Source organism: Carassius gibelio, chromosome A19, assembly GCF_023724105.1.
Source record: "Carassius gibelio isolate Cgi1373 ecotype wild population from Czech Republic chromosome A19, carGib1.2-hapl.c, whole genome shotgun sequence".
In the NCBI taxonomy this organism is placed as follows: Eukaryota; Metazoa; Chordata; class Actinopteri; order Cypriniformes; family Cyprinidae; genus Carassius; species Carassius gibelio.
Genome location: NC_068389.1, coordinates 29,120,815 through 29,141,203, shown reverse-complemented (window position 1 = coordinate 29,141,203; position 20,389 = coordinate 29,120,815). Strand labels below are relative to the sequence as shown.

At 39.5% G+C, this 20,389-nt stretch overlaps 1 protein-coding gene across 1 annotated transcript; it reads left to right on the top strand.

Moving 5' to 3' along the window:
- Positions 1–1,013: 1,013 nt before the first annotated feature.
- LOC127935120 (tumor necrosis factor receptor superfamily member 11B-like) lies at positions 1,014–4,409 on the top strand. The gene is made up of 4 exons (XM_052532731.1): positions 1,014–1,152; positions 1,271–1,652; positions 2,338–2,517; positions 3,396–4,409. Exons 1-4 carry the CDS (start codon positions 1,150–1,152, stop codon positions 3,683–3,685), a joined length of 855 nt encoding a protein of 284 aa, XP_052388691.1. The 5' UTR covers positions 1,014–1,149; the 3' UTR covers positions 3,686–4,409.
- The last annotated feature ends 15,980 nt before the right edge of the window (positions 4,410–20,389 follow it).

Genomic DNA, 20,389 nt, shown 5'->3' with positions numbered 1-20,389 from the left:
AAAGCACTTTACAGTATTAAATATGAAAATAGTGCGTCAATAATCCAAAAACAATCAATTTTCAGTTAAAGGCAGTTCATCATTGAATTCATTGATGTCATCTCTGTTCAGTTGAAATAGTGTCCGTTTTAATTTGCAATCAAGTCAACGATATCGCTGTAGATGAAGTGACCCCAACTAAGCAAGCCAGAGGCGACAGCGGCAAGGAACCGAAACTCCATCGGTGACAGAATGGAGAAAAAAACCTTGGGAGAAACCAGACTCAGTTGGGGTCAGTTCTCCTCTGACCAGACGAAACCAGTAGTTCAATTCCAGGCTGCAGCAAAGTCAGATTGTGCAGAATAATCATCTGTTTCCTGTGGTCTTGTCCTGGTGCTCCTCTGAGACAAGGTCTTTACAGGGGATCTGTATCTGGGCTCTAGTTGTCACCTGACTGACCATACTTTCAAAAATCAGTTCATCTACAATATTATAACTTTTTATAATATTTATAACTTCATAAATTATTTATATAGATTTTCTACACTTTGTTATTCTTGGAAATTCTTTTTTCAGTTCAGTTAATAACAACATTCATATTTATGCTGTTTAACTGCATATTTAGCAACAAAGAATTTGTACTTTTACCATCTAATCGGTGATCCAAGATCTGGATATTGAGTCAAGTGAAACTAAAACACTCTGTCGTGCATCAAGAATCATATCACATGAAAAATCTAAACTCCACTAACAGAATCAAGGTTATATGTATATAGCCTATATATATATATATATATTGTGAAATGTTGTATTCTGTTATGAGATTGAAAAGATATGGTAATACTTATTACGCCAGAAACATTCTGATCATATCATCATATTGTTTCATCACATCATGAGATGTAACCTTTCATTATCAGTATTACTGAATGTTGGGCGTTGTAGATGATGCTTTACTGAAGTATTTCCAGGTGTTTGATGTTATCAGACAGAAAAGGGTCTTTCTTTCAGTTCAAGAGTTTTTTTTTCTAGTCCAGCAGATGAAATGAGTCAGTCTTGTGCTCTGGTTCTAGTAAGTGTTTAGAGTATCGTTTTGAAACAGGGCGTGTCTGATGTGAGGATATAAGCGTGCGCACCGCGCGCATCAATGAAGCCTGACAGCAGCGCGCGATGGTGAGTAACGCATCACATCTTCATTCGGGATCATTCTTTAAAAGCTTTAAATCCTATATCTCACATATTATTATCTGTATTAATCTGTTTTCTCTCCGCTGTGCTTCGGTTCCTCTAGTTTCTCTTCACTGTAGTGCTTTTAACGGTTCTGTCTGGAGCCGGACTGGCGGCGGATGGACACACTTACCGGCGCACGGATCCGGTCACCGGACAGCAGCTGCTGTGTGACAGGTGTCCGCCGGGGACTCGCCTGGGCGCGCACTGCACAAGCTCCTGCGAGACGAACTGCGTCCCGTGCGGCCCGGGTCTGTACACCGAGTTCTGGAACTACATCCCGGACTGTCTGCGGTGCGACGCGTGCTCCGATCACCAGCGGGTCGTTCGGCCGTGTAACGGAACCGTGAACACAGTCTGCGAGTGTGAGGCCGGCTTCTTCTGGGATCAGCACTTCTGCAGGACACACAGCCAGTGCAAACCGGGTCACGGAGTCAAAGCTGCAGGTGTGTGTGTGTGTGTGAGAGAGAGAGAGAGAGAGAGAAAGGGTGTGTGTGTGCGTGTGTGTGTGAGGGGGGGGGGGAGTGTAACTTTCAAAAATGTATTTATATTTTTACTTTAGTAACTTTACATTTAAAACACACATAAATAGATAGATAGATAGATAGATATTATTTAGCTTAATCTTAAAACATTTAAAGTTCTATTACATTTCATAACTCGCCATGTAATCTTTATAAAAATATATAAATATATATAAATGCCTCATTAGCGACTGTTTCTTTGGCTGCTGTATGTAAGCTATGTGCCATATTGTAATGGTCAACTTGACATCCTTCACCATACTCACTGAATATTCATACCACAGTCCTGCACAGAAGGGCTCAGCGGCTCTGTGAGAAGCTACTGGATGGTGAATGAGGTCATGTTGACCTTTCCAGTGGGCGAACGGGGCATCTATACATAGTTATGCTCACACCTGCATCACGTTGCTTGGCAGCTGTTAAGTTCCTCTGAAGGACGTTAATTATAATCATTATAATCTTATTGGGTTCTGTCACTCAGCTGGTGTTTTGTTGGCTACGGTCAGACCGCAGTAACACTGTGTTTGCACTGGCTCTATTCTAACAGAGATTCATGTGAAGGTGGATCACGGTGACTGTTGTGTAATGTTTGATCATGTGTCTGCAGGGACCCCACACAGAGACACAATGTGTGAGCTCTGTGCAGACGGACACTTCGCAGATGTCAGAAAGATGCATGCAGCATGTGTTTCTCACAGTGCCTGCAAGACTGATGAACAGCTGGTGATGCCCGGATCCAGGTGGCATGATAATGTGTGTGCAACCTGTGATCACCTCACACTTAAAGGTACAGGAACACACATTCACCATTACATAGCAACTGCACAGACAACCCCTCAGATCACAGACAACTACCCAGATTACCATAGCAACAGCACAGACAACCACCCTGATCACCATAGCAACCGCACAGACAACCAATATAATCACCATAGCAACTGCACAGACAACCACTCAGATTACAATCAGCCTGATCACCATAGCAACTGCACAGACAACCACCATAATCACCATAGCAACTGCACAGACAACCACTCAGATTACAGACAACCACCCTGATCACCATAGCAACTGTACAGACAACGAATATATAATCACCATAGCAACTGCACAGACAACCACTCAGATTACAGACAACCACCCTGATCACCATAGCAACTGCACAGACAACGAATATATAATCACCATAGCAACTGCACAGACAACCACTCAGATTACAGACAATCAGCCTGATCACCATAGCAACTGCACAGACAACCACTCAGATCACAGACAATCACTCTGATCTCCATAGCAACTGCACAGACATCCACCATAATCACCATAATAGCTGCACAGACAACCACCCTGATCACCATAGCAACTGCACAGACAACCACCCTGATCGCCATAGCAACTGCACAGACCACCACCATAATCACCATAGCAACTGCTGCACAGACGACTACCATAATCAGCATAGCAACTGCACAGACGACCACAATAATCACCATAGCAACTGCACAGAAAACCACCCTGATCACCATAGCAACTGTACAGACAACCACCCTGATCACCATAGCAACTAGCTGTTTTTTGTTTAAATCTGACAATTCTGAATGTGTGAGGTCAACTAAAAGAATGTTGCATCTCTAAACTGATTCTCTGCTGGTGTTTTTCTTCCAGGATTGGTGGATGTATTTGAGCCGGTTCTGTCTGGTCTGCATATTCAGTATGGGGCTCCCATTGAGCGTCTGCAGAAGTTAGTGCATCGCCGTCTGCGCAGGAAGAGGTTTGGCAAGCGAGCTGCACTGCGGCGGGATGAGGGTCCAGTACACGAGACGTCAGAGGAGGTACACCTGAACCTGCCATCTATCGTGGAGGAATCGAACCTGAATCACCTCGCAGACAGAATCGCACGCATAATCCTGCGATTCCAGCATCGATGCAATGGCAGTGCACCACTAACATTATGACAGATGAAGCCTGTTCACACTGCACTGAAACACACAATGGGATTTGTGTTTGATACTGTCTCATCTGCTTTTTAGAATGTAGAAGTGCATCAGATTTTGCCCTGACCGTTAACTTCTTTGAGAGCTGGATTAGTTTAAGGTGCTCAGATTGTTCTCATGCACTCTACAGTCTATCCTGCTAATAAATTTCATATGCTGTATTGCACTAGACTCCACTAATTTGTAAATATTACAGATAATTTTTTTGTATTGGTTTTGCATTTTAAAATGTTTCTTTATTTATTGACTAAACTGTATCAGACTATAAAACAGCTCATTAAACAATGAAAAGAGCTTCTGGCGATTGTGGAATATATTGTCTCTAGGGTTTTTCTGTGATTGAAATGCGTCTGCTGTCATATTTTATGAAAGATAAGAGTAATATATCTTGTAATATTATACATGACATTTTAAAAATGCATCTGTTAAACTGACTTCTGGTTTAAATTGATTGGTTATAGTGAATTTTTACAGAAAAAAAACAGACAGTCAGACTAGGATTTTAACATATTTTAATGATTATTTTATGCCTCACTGTACACAAGAACTGTATTCAAATTCACCTAAACACAATATCAATTTGCATTATTTCCTGAAACAGAATATGCCTTGTCATATTTCACTTCAATGATATCATGTTTATTTTTGATATGTTATTATATATTATAAAAATCATTATAAATCATGTTTTGTTCTGCATTTACTTATTAAAATTTCATAGTCAAGAATGGATTTGAAAAGGCACAGCTTTGGAAACAAACATGAAATTTCAATTTAGGAAAAGAGTTTATCCAGAAAGATGTTCATATTGGGTTGACAGTCTTCTCTGATTCTTTAGAACTGTAATTATTGTTAACAAAAACTATATAAAAAAAATCTTTAGTCATTTAAATGAATCTGAAATTAAATAAAACACATATTAAGTGAAAAATAATAATAAAAAAATTACAAATGGTGTCTTGCCAGCTAATAATACATAAAGCAGTTCAAGCTGAAGTACTAAAATGTCTAAAACTAAAAATTAAATAAAAACTAGATGAGTAAACTTTGTGAACAAACTTTGATTTGAAAAAAAAAATGCATACAAAGCTGCACTGTTCCGCCATCTCGAGTACTGACTACATCTCTGTTATTCCTAACCCTAATTGACCCCACTCATGATGAAGTGCTTTGAGACGTTAGTCATGCACCATATCAAATTCAATCTCCCCTACACACTTGACCCGCTCCAGTATACACAACATCCAAAGCACTCTATGGATGATGTCATTTCCTCCACCCTACACCTGGCACTTACCCACCTAGAGAATAAAGACTCCTATGTTATTATGCAGTTTATCGACTTCAGCTCAGCATACAACACAATAATCCCACAACAAGTCATTAACAAACTAAACCTGCTGGGCCTAAATAGCTCCCTCTGTAACTGGATCTTGGACTTTCTAAGTCCATGTCAGCCACAACACCTCCAGCACTACCACACTGAGCACAGGTGCTCCACAAGGCTGTGTGCTCAGCCCGCTGCTTTTCACACTGTTGACCCATGACTGCACTGCCAAGTTCAGCTCCAACCACATCATCAAGTTTGCTGATGACACAGCTGTGGTAGGTCTCATCAGCAACAACGATGAAACACCCTACAGAAAAGAAGGGGCACAACTGGTTGAGCAGTGTAGTGCAAACAACCTGTCCCTCAATGTTAGACAAAAGGGGTTGTGATGGACTTCAGAAGAAACTCTGTTGACTACCCCCCACTGACCATCGACAGCTCGACTGTGGAAAGCGTCAGCAGCACTAAATTCCTGGGGGTGCACATAACAGAAGACCTCACCTGGACCACCAACACTACATCACTCTCCAAGAAGGCGCAACAGCGGCTCCACTTCCTGCACCAACTTAAAAGAGTAAGTATCCCTCCACCCATCCTCACCACATTCTAGAGGGGAACCATTGAGAGCATACTTATGTAAAGTACTTGTATAGTCTTTCTTAGGTTTCTCACTGTATGTCCACACATGTAGCGGAATGAGAATAAAGCTCAACTTGTACTTGAACTTGATGAGAGTTCTCGGCATGAAAGAGCCGCAATTGCCAGATAAACATGCTTCTTAATTTCTCTCCAATATGGTAGGAAATTAAATTAAACAGTATGTGGAAGATGTTAACAGTGACAGGCCAGTTTAAACTGACAGGATGCACATTAACTAAATGAAAGATCGGTCCATGAAAGACGCAATTATGATGAAGTAGTAAGTCCCTAATCTTTCCTACTATTCTGCTACATACTCAAAATTATGTACCTTTTGTTCACAAAAAGAGTATACTTTTAGGGCATAGTATAAGTAGGTGAATTTGGAAGCAGTGCATGTTTTTAACAAGATTAGCATGTTGCTAATTTAACACATTAGAATATTGTTAACATTATTAGCATGTAACTAGAATGATTCATGTTGTTAGCATTATTTGGATATTGCTAGCATCTTTCTAACATGATTAGTATATTGTTAACATCTTTCTAGCATGATTAGCATGTAAGTAGCATGTTTAACATGTTGCTAAAACAGGTGCATCTCAGTAAATTAGAATGTTGTGGATAAGTTCATTTATTTCAGTAATTCAACTCAAATTGTGAATCTTGTGTATTAAATAAATTCGATGCACACAGACTGAAGTAATTTAAGTATTAGTTCTTTTAATTGTAATGATTTTGGCTTACCTTTAACAAAACCCCACCAATTCACATCAACAAATCAGAATATTGTGACAGGCCAATCAGCTAATCAACTCATAACACCTGCAAAGGTTTCCTGAGCCTTCAAAACGTCTCTCAGTTTGGTTCACTAGGCTGCACAATAATGGGGAAGACTGTTGATCTAACAGTTGTCCAGAAGACAATCATTGACACCCTTCACAAGGAGAGTAAGACACAAACATTCATTGCCAAAGAAGCTGGCTGTTCACAGAGTGCTGTATCCAAGTATGTTAACAGAAAGTTGAGTGGAAGGAAAAAGTGTGGAAGAAAAAGATGTCTAAAGGGTCTAAAGTCCTTTTTTCAGATCAAAGTAAGTTTTGTATTTCATTTGGAAACCAAGGTCCTAGAGTCTGGAGGAAGTGTGGAGAAGCTCATAGCCCAAGCTGCTTGAAGTCCAGTGTTAAGTTTCCACAGTCTGTGATGATTAAGGGTGCAATGTCATCTGCTGGTGTTTGTCCATTGTTTTTTATGAAAACCAAAGTCACTGCACCCGTTTACCAAGAAATCTTGGAGCACTTCATGCTTCCTTCTGCTGACCAGCTTTTTGTAGATGCTAATTTCATTTTCCAGCAGGATTTGGCACCTGCCCACACTGCCAAAAACACCAAAAGTTGGTTCAATGACCATGGTGTTGGTGATCTTGACTGGCCAGCAAACTCACCAGACATGAACCCCAGAGAGAATCTATGGGATACTGTCAAGGAAGATGAATAACAAGAGACCAAACAATGGAGATGAGCTGATGGCCACTGTCAAAAAAACCTGGGCTTCAGACCACCTCACCAGAGCCACAAACTGATCACCTCCATGACACGCAGAATTGAGGCAGTAATTAAAGCACAAGGAGCCCATACCAAGTATTGAGTACATGGACAGTAAATGTAAATATTGGTCTTATGAAGTATTCTAATTTGTTGAGATTTGTTGAGATGAATCGGTGTGTTTTTGTTAAATGTGAGCCAAAATCATCACAATTAAAAGTACCAAAGACTTAAACTACTTCAGTCTGTGTGCACTGAATTTACTTAATACACAAGTTTCACAATTTGAGTTGAATTATTGAAATAAATGAACTTTTCCACTACATTCTAATTGATTGAGATGCACCTGTATGTTGCTATCTTGATTTGCATTTTGCTGGCATCTTTATAACATCACTAATAACATGTTTGGCTTCTAGCTAGCATGATTAGCATGTTGTGGGAAAATTCAAAACAGATTTTTTGTGCCGTTAAAGGGCATTCTGGGAAGGGGATGCCATTTGTAGGGACATTCCAAATGAAAGTGAACAACTGAATCCCTTTATGAAGGGCCCTTCCAAAAGAGAACATCTGATGGTTACTTCATGAAAGTGATTTTCATTTGTGATCACGTGATCTTCAGTTAGGTAATCTTGCAGTGCTTTTTAAAACAAAGTTGGGGTTAATTTTGAGTTCACATTCAAACATAAGAAGAATAGACTAATTAAATTTGTCTATTTTAAGGTATTGTATTTAATTAAGAAGGTAATGTAAGCAAGTTGAAAATGTTTAATAATAAATAAGACATAATTTGACAATACATTAATAAAATAAGAAGAATAAGAAAAAAAATCTATTTGCAACAACCGATGGAGTGCTGAATGCCGCACGCATGCGCAGGGTTTAGGTAACATTTGGTCAGTCATTCCCATCGCCAAGGGAGTTCCAAATGCTTACACGAGACAGAAATGTCCTGCACCCCATAATTAGCATATTGTAAGCACCTTTCTAGCATGATTAGCATGTAGGTAGCTATAATGTGGGAGCCGAAGAGACATGAGATGTGCAGACCCATATGCAAGCATTTATTGGACAGAGACGTGGTCATAACAGGCATGGGTCAAACAGTGGCAAACAGGTATATAGAGAGCAAGACACAAGAGTAATCCTAGGTCATGCGTGGGTTTTCTATGAGCGTCCATATCCAGAGGGCTAAACAAGAGGGGTAATCTAGAATCCAGAGCAAAAGGGTTAAAACACGAGTAATGGCAAGACAAGAAAAAGACTAAACTATGAAAACTAGAAACTGAGAGGGATATGTGCAGAACAATACTCGGCAGTATGTGAAAGGAAGTCTAATGCTTATAAAGTGTGTCTGATTGATTGTGCTGTGTGTGTGTGTGTGTGTGTGTGTGTGTGTAATTGGTCTCAGGTGCATGTGTGATTGTTATCAGGTGACTGTGATTGGTGCAATGGTGATGGTGGTGTATTAACGGAAGTTCAATGACCGGATCATGACGGTAGCATGTTTTTAACATGACTAACATTGTTATCATGTTTTAGCATAATTAGCTTGTTGCAAGCATGTTTCTAGAAATACGTCTGAGAGATGAACTGAGGATTTTGAGAAAGTTACAGGCTTTTGCAGGTAATTCATTGTGTGGTTCTGTTCGAACCAGTTTGGAGAAATACACATACTCGTTTGCAAATGGCTCAAGAAATTTACCAAAGCTACTGAGAAAAACAGTAATGAATGAATGAACAGCGCTCGCTTCCTTCCTCAATACCCATGACTGAAGCGCCCTTGAGCAAGACAATGAACCCCCAGTTACTCCCCCAGTGATGGATATATAGCTGCCCACTGCTCCAGGTGTGTGTTCATGGTGTGTGTGTGTGTGTGTGTGTGTGTGTGCACGGTGTGTGCGTGTGTGTGTGTGTTCACGGTGAGTGTGTGTGTTTTCACTGCTCTCGGTGTGTGTTCACGGTGTGTGTGTGCACTTGGATGGGTTAAATACAGAGCACCAATTCTGAGTATGGGTTACCATACTTGGCAAATGTCACAACTTTTATATTTAAATTTTTAGATAGATAGATAGATAGATAGATAGATAGATAGATAGATAGATAGATAGATAGATAGATAGATAGATAGATAGATAGATAGATAGATAGATAGATAGATAGATAGATAGATAGATAGATAGATAGATAGATAGACAGCCAGATACAAATATATACGTCAGTGTTTCAGTGTCAGTGATGCATTCAAATAAGCCTCGTGTGTCCTCTCATGCAAACCACAGGTTTACTCGTCTTCATGTGAATGCGTCTCATTTGCATGTGGTTGTGATTTACGTGCAGCTGTAATGTTCTGTGTCCAGTTCCTGATCAGGAAGTGTCTTGTGTCTGGCGTCTGTGGAAACTCTTAATGATTTTCTCCAGCACATGTGATGGGAGTGTCTGGCAGTGACGCCTGAAGCAGGTATTCCGCATTCCACAGAACACACAAAAACTCACTCGGGGTGGCTAGGAAACCTCCTGCTTCTGGAAACTAAAAAAAGAAGAATTCAAAGAGAAAGTTTCCTCTTGTGTGGAGGAACCGAAACCAGCTCTTCTGCTTTTATAATCAGAAAGATACACAAATCAAACGTCATGTGTAATCTTGAAAGCACCTCTTCATTTTCACTCTCAGAATCAACGCTCTTTACCGACACTGGTGATTCCATGAAAAACCTTCGACATCCATAGAAACATATTATTTACATTATTATTTTGTGACTTCTGAGTACATATCTCACAAATCTGACTTTTGTCCTTGTAATTCTGAGTAATAATCTTTTTATTGTTAATATGTTTTAATAATCCTGAAATCAGAAAACATTTCTTGCACTGTAAAAGAGGCTGCATTTATTTGATGTAACTATGTTAAAGGTTTATTTTAAGAATATACCAACAGATAGGGGTTAGGCGTAAACACTTTCCCAATTTAAAACTAATTTTAGTAATACTATGCTAGAGTACAGCACATAGTTTCTCACAGAATCTTGTCTTACGATTCTTGGTCTTTTAGGGAGTCCGGGAAAAATCTGCCCACAATAATGCTGGAAATTATGCAAATCTGCAAATAATGCGTGACTGTTTCCTACACTAACAAATGCACGCTAAACTCACAGCACGTGCAGAGATGGAGCTGAACGCTTTCATTATTGTGAACGGAGCCGTTTAGATCATGAGCTGATCCTGTGAATATTATGCGCTTTGCTTTGAAAGACTCCTATGCTTTTATTATTAGCTTGCTGTCTTTTCCAATGTGATACGTGGACAAAGCCTTTAGCTTAAACAGTGATGCTATAAAGGTACCACAAAAACAGAAGTTCAGAGATAGATGTGTACTCTCATTTCATTTCTCAAAGCATGAGCCGTATGAATTTTTCCCGTAAGAGCAAGCATTGACATTTGCGAATCGAATGTGTCTGGCTTCCCAGATATTGTCTTACTGTAGACAGATGAGAAGGTCTGCTTCACTTATAAAAGCGTAACGTTCTACATACATTTTTGTTGCCATGTTCATTTTTGGGGAACCTTGTCAGGTGTGTGGTTTTAATTAAAAGGCATCAGAACACAAGAACTGGCCTTTACTCTAGTAAAAAAGTTTTTGCTTCCGATGCCCACAGCCAATTACAACGCTTTATTTTTTCTCTCACAAGTCTGACTTTCTAGCAATTAAATCAAATTTTTACTAAGAATTCCAACCTTTTTTCATGCAATTCTGTTTTTTTTTTCTCAATGCTTAACTCTGAGTTCATATTTAATGTCTGGAGCCTTTATTTGACCATTTGGTTACATGTCCTGGATGACGGTTATAGAGGGAAATGCTATTTTCAGACTCACTCTTGGGACTTTAAAGGGGTCTTCCTGTAACATGGTTCATGTGTTCATCATTAACTAATAGTGGTCAGCGGTTTCGTCCACTCATTTGTTTAGAAAATGTATGTGGCGTCAGTGACGGTCTTTATCTGATTTACTCTAGAGCTGATGTTTGTGCTCTTTTCTGCTAAAGAGACGGCTGTGTGAATGTTTGCATACTGCTATTCTTGGAGTGCATCTTATTTAGTCTTTATTTGCAAAAACAAACATGCTAATATACGTACAAGGATTGTGTACATTACGAGCCACTCATACACAAATAGAAGTGGATGAGCCAGACGTGACACCAAACCATTATGAAAATAGCACAGTAATTCATGTTACTCAACCAAGGTTCAGCTAAAATTAAAACGTGCTCAAAAGCTGAAATATATCCAGCATCAAGACGCTTTTAACTAAAATAGGAATCCATAATAACACTTCTTCCAGGGGTGTCAATTTTCTATTTTGGGTGAACTATTCCTTTAACTGACCTAACTGAATCAAATAAACATCAAGAAGATGAATACTGAACATTTGTTAACATTTTACACAATTACCTTTTATCTGTGTTTCTGAAAAAAGATCTTTTTATCTAATACAGATCTTCAAATATAAAAAAAAGAAGAATCTAAAAAATCTAAAAAAAAGTTAGATTAAAAAATGTTCTCAATAATGATTCTCCTTAGATTTTGTTATTTTAATGCAATAATTTTAGACGTTTAAGTTAAGAAAATCCTGTAATCTATAAATACTGTGTATCTAAATTCTAAGAAGCACAAGCATTTTGTACACTCGGAAACAGGGCACAAAAGCTGTCAATGGTGCGATACCTTTTTTTTTTAAAGGTTCATATATGCACCATTTAGATCCTAAAATAATGTTCAAAAGCGTACAGTGCTCCAGTGACTGCTTTTGTACCTGCAGTGTATGATTGCACGTTCATTCTCTTCTGTTTTTGTGGCTTGGTGCTGAACTCTGTCTATCTGAGACAGGCTCTGTTAGATTCAGTCATGCATGTTTGTTGTAGGAGTGTGTGAATGCTTCATGCTCATGCTGGTTTAGTGCTGATACCGTTTACACAGAAAATCACACACACGTATGAACACTTGTGGATCCACACGTCTCCTGCTTCTACAGCATCGATAAGATGGGTTCTGGAGAAAACTGGGCTGTTCTTCATGACATCCAGTGCTACACACACTCACACACACACACACACACACACACGCACATACACGCATTCTTCTTCCAGAACACTACCAAAGGTCGACTTGCAAATGATCCTGTACGTACAAAGAGTTTTGGCACTTCTTGTGTCTGAGTGAGAAAAGAATCCATCAAATTTGAGAGTAGTTATTAAATGCATTTTGTGCCAAAGCAATGATAATTGATCCTCAGTTTAGCGCACATAGACTTCTGTTGTGCTCACTGTGTGAAGAGTTTGGCAAAAGTGACCTAAGTATTGAGAAATGTGTCCTAGCATCTGTAAAAAAAAGCATAAAAAATAATAAAAAAAAAACAAAATATTTCTCTAATCATTATTTTGTTTTTTTATTTGTTGTAAAAAAAACAATTTTTTTATCACAACTGAAAGCCATCTGTCAAATAGTATTTTTGAGAAAATGCTTTTGCGTGCTTAATTTTAGTTACTTAAATAAAAATAACAATTTGTTATTGCAATGCTAAATTTGTTGCAGTTTTGCACTTTGACATTTGACAGTCTGATATATTTTAATAGTGTGTGTAATAAAGCAATAGTCTTTGAGTTCATAATTGTATTGCATTGTTGTTTTAAATATCAAATACTTCACTGAAAACATTCCTCATGAATGCTTATTCAGTTATTTGTAGTATGTTGTTTCAATGTTGCTAGCTACTTTTTTAGAACGGTAGCTTACACTTGCTACCTTGCTTGCAGTTGATCAAGCTACCGTTTCAGAGTAGCTTCCCCTCAACACTGAGATTTCTTCCTTTAGCTGATGCTGTTATCTGATGTGATCAGTCAAGTTGATGGTCAGTACTGCAGCGTCCTCTGCTGGACACAGTAATATCCTTCACAAAACAATCACATACTGTACACCGTCTGTACACCTCACAACATCAAACACCATGCAGGTCTTTAAAAATAAACTTCTGTGTTCAGACACATGAGTGATTCAGACATAAAAAAAAAATAAAGCATCTGGTTTTTAGTATTGCATTGTTGTTTTAAATATCAAAATATCAACTTGACTTGAGTGAGGAACAGCTGGGGGTTTCCAGCTGTTCCTCACTCAAGTTTCCGGCTGTTCCTCACTCAAGTTTCTGGCTGTTCATCATTCAAACCCCCGGCTGTTCCTCACTCAAGTTTCCGGCTGCTCCTCACTCAAGTTTCCGGCTGTTCATCATTCAAACCCCCGGCTGTTCCTCACTCAAGTTTCTGGCTGTTCATCATTCAAACCCCCGGCTGTTCCTCACTCAAGTTTCTGGCTGTTCATCATTCAAACCCCCGGCTGTTCCTCACTCAAGTTTCCGGCTGCTCCTCACTCAAGTTTCCGGCTGTTCATCATTCAAACCCCCGGCTGTTCCTCACTCAAGTTTCCGGCTGTTCCTCACTCAAGTTTCTGGCTGTTCATCATTCAAACCCCCGGCTGTTCCTCACTCAAGTTTCCGGCTGTTCGTCACTCAAGTTTCCAGCTGTTCCTCACTCAAGTTTCCGGCTGTTCCTCACTCAAATTTCGGGCTGTTCCTCAGTCAAGCCCCTGTCTGTTCATCATTCAAACCCCCAACTGTTCCTCACTCAAGTTTCTGGCTGTTCATCATTCAAACCCCCGGCTGTTCCTCACTCAAGTTTCCGGGTGTTCCTCACTCAAGTTTCCGGCTGTTCCTCACTCAAGTTTCTGGCTGTTCATCATTCAAACCCCCGGCTGTTCCTCACTCAAGTTTCCAGCTGTTCGTCACTCAAGTTTCCAGCTGTTCCTCCCTCAAGTTTCCGGCTGTTCCTCACTCAAGTTTCTGGCGGTTCCTCACTCAAGTTTCCAGCTGTTCGTCACTCAAGTTTCCAGCTGTTCCTCCCTCAAGTTTCCAGCTGTTCCTCCCTCAAGTTTCCGGCTGTTCCTCACTCAAGTTTCCGGCTGTTCATCACTCAAGTTTCCGGCTGTTCCTCACTCAAGTTTCCGGCTGTTCCTCATTCAGGTTTCCGGTTGTTCTTTATTCAAACCCCTGGCTGTTCCTCACTCAAGTTTCCGGCTGTTCGTCACTCAAGTTTCCGGCTGTTCCTCACTCAAGTTTCCGGCTGTTCCTCACTCAAGTTTCTGGCTGTTCATCATTCAAACCCCCGGCTGTTCATCACTCAAGTTTCCGGCTGTTCCTCACTCAAGTTTCCGGCTGTTCCTCATTCAGGTTTCCGGTTGTTCTTTATTCAAACCCCTGGCTGTTCCTCACTCAAGCCCCCAGCTGTTCCTCACTCAAGTGCTTCAAGTGCTGGTGCTTATGACTCACAGAATGTAAGTAGGTTAACATATGGAAAGGATTTGTGACTGATAATTTAAACGTGAGTTTTGAGCAGTGTAGAGTAGTACTTTTTGTCTGTCATTTCTCCAATCACTAATGCAGACATGGTTTTATGTTTACACTGTGCGATATGCAATGAAACGTGTAAAAAGACAGTATAAGTCTATATAATCAGTAATTATGTTCCCACTGGATGTAAAAACTGCTTCATTTGTAATGGTTTTTATTGTTTTTGTCCTGTCATGTGGGTGTTCTGACCAGGACATGCCATAACAGTATATGATGAGGGGCATAACATTTCCTTTAGATGCTTGAAGCATTTGGCCAATCACAAAGCACTGGATAGCTGGCCAATCAGAACACACCTTGCTTTTCAGACTGTTAAGCTTTGTAAAAATCTATGCGTTTCAGAAGGTGAGACATAGAGGAGAAACAATAATGTATTTTATGTGGAAAATAATGTGTTTTTTTTAACCTTACACCACATAAACAAATTTCATTACACCAAATACACAAAATAATGCTCTTTTTAGCAACATCATATGACCCCTTTAAAGACTAAATGGTGTATGTAATTTTTCTTACGTAGAAAATGAATCTTGATTTAAGAATCTTTAGATATTTTGACTGGAAACTTACTGGAGACAAACTTATAAGTAAGAAAAGCTATTTTATTTAATTTATTATTTATTTATTTGCAGTACAGGTACATTCCTTCATTGCACATTTTTCTTTATTGCACTTATGCACTGCATTTATATATATATATATATTCTTCCATTGATTTGTATTATGACCATCTCCTCTTCATCTGTTGTGAGCCTTCTTGCTGTTGTAAATGTTAATTTCATTACTCTAATAAAAAATTAAACAGTTTGGATTAGAGAACATTTCATTATGTGAAAACAGCATTAGACTATGTGGGAAAGCTGCTGCGCACTGAAATAGACACTAAATGATAGTTATTTAAAATGTCAAATGTGTGTAAAGTCATGTAGCCTACACTCAAGAACCTTTTCTGCTCAAAGCTGTACCTTGTTTGGATTGATTTTACCTAATGTTCATCTGTGTTTGGGTTCTCCCTTACAGATCCTGACATTATTTGTATGCAAAACTCAATTTTATAAGCATTCAGGTAATTAAGCATTTGATAAAAGGATCTGAACATACAAACCCAGTCAAGTGTTTCTAAACTTTTGGCTCTTTGTATGGATTATGTAAGAATGTTCCTAAGTGCAGTTCCTGAAAAATTCTTAAGAACAACTTTTTTTCTCTCTCTGATTTAATTAATGCTGTTTCTTGCTTAAGACTCGATGATGAACTGAAAAACAAACGATTAAAAACAGAGTCATGCAGGTTCTTGAACAAATCGTTTTTATGAGCCGGTTCTCTGGAAGTAACTGGTCGAGCCGGTTTACAACATCCACCTGAATCGAACTTTAGCAGAGAGTGGATGATGAGTGATGAAGAAGCGTTTCCGACTCCTAAAGAACCATATGAACCGATACAACCAACCGTCAAAGTTTGCCGAGGATTGCTGAAGATTCTGAAGATAATTTACAAGACACTGTATAAGCCTGAGACACTAACTGGAAATATGCTTCTGACTACTGTATTAAAACACTGCATTAAAACCTTCTGTCGAGTGATGTAAATAAATCTTACTATAGTTCATTGTGCATCCAGCTAGCATATTGTACGTTTTTTTAAGCGAAACCAGTGGATTTATTATTTCTGTATACTTTAGATACATACTGTAGAACCTCTCCATGTTTGTACCTCAGTGTCTGTAATGTGTGCTGTAGGGGTGAAACCTTTAGGAATTCTAAAAGTTTAGACACAAAACTCAAAACAGTCATTATTTGTAACGCAGGCTGTCCAGTGTTGAAAACTTAGCATTTTGCATTCATATCCATAAAGAAGCCTTGCATTTGCAAATGCATTGTTTAAAAAAAATCATTTTTTATTAGATATCATAGGAACATTACTTAAGATCACCCACACACAACATACCCATAGTTTCACTGTTTAGTTGTTAATACAATCGTTAAATAAAGTTGTTCAAAACACAGGATGCATCTTTCATTATGGTTCTCCACATTCATACATCACCGCACTTCTGTGTTTTTATCATCCCTGTCTTGTGGATTTGGCCTCAGGTTTTTGGCCAGATCATAAAGTATGATTTCATCAGCTGAAATCTTGGAAAATCTGCATCTTCTGGCATGTCAAATAAGAGCCTGACGTTGGTCTCCTGTGATGTTATTGCGCTGATTATTCATGTTCTGGAGAAGAGTGAGTGTCTGTGCGGGGGTCTGTTGTGAACCTGTCACCTCATGTAAGGAGAGAGTGAACACAAGCTCTGAAACCAGGATTGCATTGGAGGAGTTCTGGGTCCGCTGCACTTTCCTCAAAACCACATCCAGCGAACATCATTCTGAGCCGCTCTCAGCCTCTCCTTCATGTCATGCACCGGTTAAAGCCTGCCTCATGACTTTCATCAGCTTCCAGCTCTACCACCCTCTAAAAAATACTAAAAAGTGAACCTGGAGGTCAAAGGTGACAAACTGGAGAACCGAATCCTGGTGAGTAAAACAACACTGAGTGTAATTAAAGAGGAATAGTTCACCCAGAAATTAAGATGTGCTCAAAGATAAGGAAGTGTTATTCTGGAGTTAAAATCATCTTAATGCTGGATGTGTTTCAGGTTTTGTCTTCTCCAGATGTTCACTGATGGACTGGAGTGCTGTGGATTATTGGGATGTTTTTATCAGACTCTCATTCTGACGGCACCCATTCACTGCAGAGCATCCATTGATGAGACACTGATGCAATGCTACATTTCTACAAACCTCTTCTCATTAAAATGTCATTTTGGGGTGAACTATCCATTTTGATGATCTTATAAACAGACTTCATTTATTTCATCCAAAGCATGATCTTGTTTTTGTTTTGTGCTGGTCGTGTTGTGTGTCAGATTGAGGAGGGGTTCAGTGTGTGTCTGAGCTCAGGTGTTTCTGAGGATTTATATTCATACAGTGAGCTACAGGGAGTGTGTGAGAAGTTCCTCTTTCAGCCGTGGATTCAACACATACTTACTCTCATATTCCTGTCCTGACATGAGAGTTCTGCTCCTCCGGGCATGCAAACACACACACACACACACACACACTAGGGATGGGTACCGAAACCCGGTATTAAACTGGCCCCGGGGCTAAATTATGAAAGACCGTAGTATCAGTAAGATCTGACGCTATCGCTTCTGCTTTCGGTACTGGAGGGGAAAAATTAACGTATGATGTATTTTTGCTTAATAATGTTATCGTGCACATTTAATCTCACCAAACATTTCTAATGTGCGATCATATTAAGAAGTTTGTCTGTGAGATCTGCGAGATCTCTCATGCGGGCTGAGAAGGTTGCCTGTCACACACACACACACACACACACACAAACACACACACACACACACAACAAGAACGAGCACTCAAGTTAGTGTTTTTTCAGATGTAGGCGCTCGGTATGCGCGCTCACAATGGAAGGAGCGTCCGCACCACATCGAGTTAAAAACATCTCAACTCTTCAGAATGTCACAAGCGCACTGCGGGTCATGTAACTTCCTCACCTTTTCCGTAGCATCGTTAAAAGCTCAGCCAAGATGAAGGAACAGCTGATAGCATTATGTGGATTTTTAAATAAATTTAGTAACAGAGCTACTGCAAGCAGCACTAAGACAACTGAAGACACTTACTTGCAAAACTGAACACCAATCAGCCAGCTACAAAAAGCCCTCGGTTTAGCCATTTCAAGAACTTAGCAAGCATGGATGGAGGGAGAGCAAGAGGAAGACGAGGAGGAGGAGGAGGAAGAGCAGGAAGAGGAGGAGAAAGAGAAAGAGGAGGAGGAGAAAGATGAAGAGGAAGAGGAGGAGGAGGAGGAGGAAGATGAGGAGGAGAAAGATGAAGAGGAAGAGGAAGAGGAGGAGGAGAAAGAGAAAGAGGAGGAGGAGAAAGATGAAGAGGAAGAGGAGGAGGAGGAGGAGGAGGAAGAGGAGGAGGTTGAAGAGACCATGCACGGACCCCTATTTCTGCTGATATAAGAGCAGCTTTGGTGGAGCATGTGATCAACCATGTCCTGACTGTGAGGGAAGCTGTGCAGAGAGTCCACACACACGCCGCACGTCTCTTCTGCAGATGATGGAACTGTGACGACATTCAGGTGACAGCAATTCAATTCAAGTTTATTTGTATAGCGCTTTTTACATAACAAATCGTTACAAAGCAACTTTACAGAAAATTATGTTTCTACAATATTTAGTAGTAGCTAGTAGTTTGTGCACATTTGACAGGATTTTAGAAAAAATTAAAATAATAATAATACAAGACGTAGTCAGCTAGACGATGAACTATCAATATTATTAATTTAGTTATTATATGATGCAGTCACACTTGTAGCAATATTTGTTAGTTCTGTTGTTGATTCAGGGTTAGCATCATCTGAGTTCCTCTGAGGGTCAGCATCATCTCTTCTCAGGTGTTCTGGATCCAGACTGGAGCTTGTGGAAATCCTAGTAAATCCTAGCGAAACATAGAAACAAAATAGAGACACCATTAGCATAGCTGCTGATCTAACAAAGTAAAATTAGTTTAACCCAAGCTGATGAATAAGAATGCACATTTGAACAGATGCAACTACACTCACAATTTAAGAGATACATTATTCAAATGCTTGGCGAAAGAGATGTGTTTTTAATCTAGATTTAAACAGAGAGAGTGTGTCTGAACCCCGAACATTATCAGGAAGGCTATTCCAGAGTTTGGGAGCCAAATGTGAGAAAGCTCTACCTCCTTTAGAGGACTTCGCTATCCTAGGAACTACCAAAAGTCCAGCGTTTTGTGACCTTAGGGAGCGTGATGGGTTGTAGCGTGGTAGAAGGCTAGTTAGGTACGCTGGAGCTAAACCATTTAGGGCCTTATAGGTAAGTAATGATCATTTGTAACTGATACGGAACTTAATAGGTATCCAGTGCAGAGACTGTAAAATTGGGGTAATATGATCATATTTTCTTGACCTGGTAAGGACTCTAGCTGCTGTATTTTGGACGACCTGTAGCTTGTTTATTGACGAAGCAGGACAACCACCTAGAAGTGCATTACAATAGTCCAGTCTAGAGGTCATGAATGCATGAACTAGCTTTTCTGCATCAGAAACAGATAACATGTTTCGTAGCTTGGCAATGTTTCTAAGATGGAAGAATGCTGTTTTTGTAACATTGGAAATATGATTTTCAAAAGACAAATTGCTGTCTAATATAACACCCAGATTTCTGACTGTAGAGGAAGTAACAGTACATCCGTCTAGTTGCAGATTGTAATCTACAAGATTCTGTGTAGTGTTTTTTGGTCCAATAATTAGTATCTCTGTCTTATCCGAATTTAATTGGAGAAAATTGTGTGTCATCCAATCTTTTACATTTTTAACACACTCTGTTAGCTTAGATAATAGAGAAGTTTCATCTGGTCTCGTTGAGATATATAGCTGAGTATCATCAGCATAACAGTGGAAGCTAATTCCGTATTTTCTAATAATATTACCAAGGGGCAACATGTATATTGAAAATAGAAGGGTACATAGGACAGATCCTTGTGGCACTCCATATTTTACTGGTGATAAATGAGATGACTCCCCATTTAAGTAAAAAAAATGGTAGCAATAGGACAGTTAGGATCTAAACCATCTTAGAGCCTGCCCTTGAATACCTGTATAGTTTTG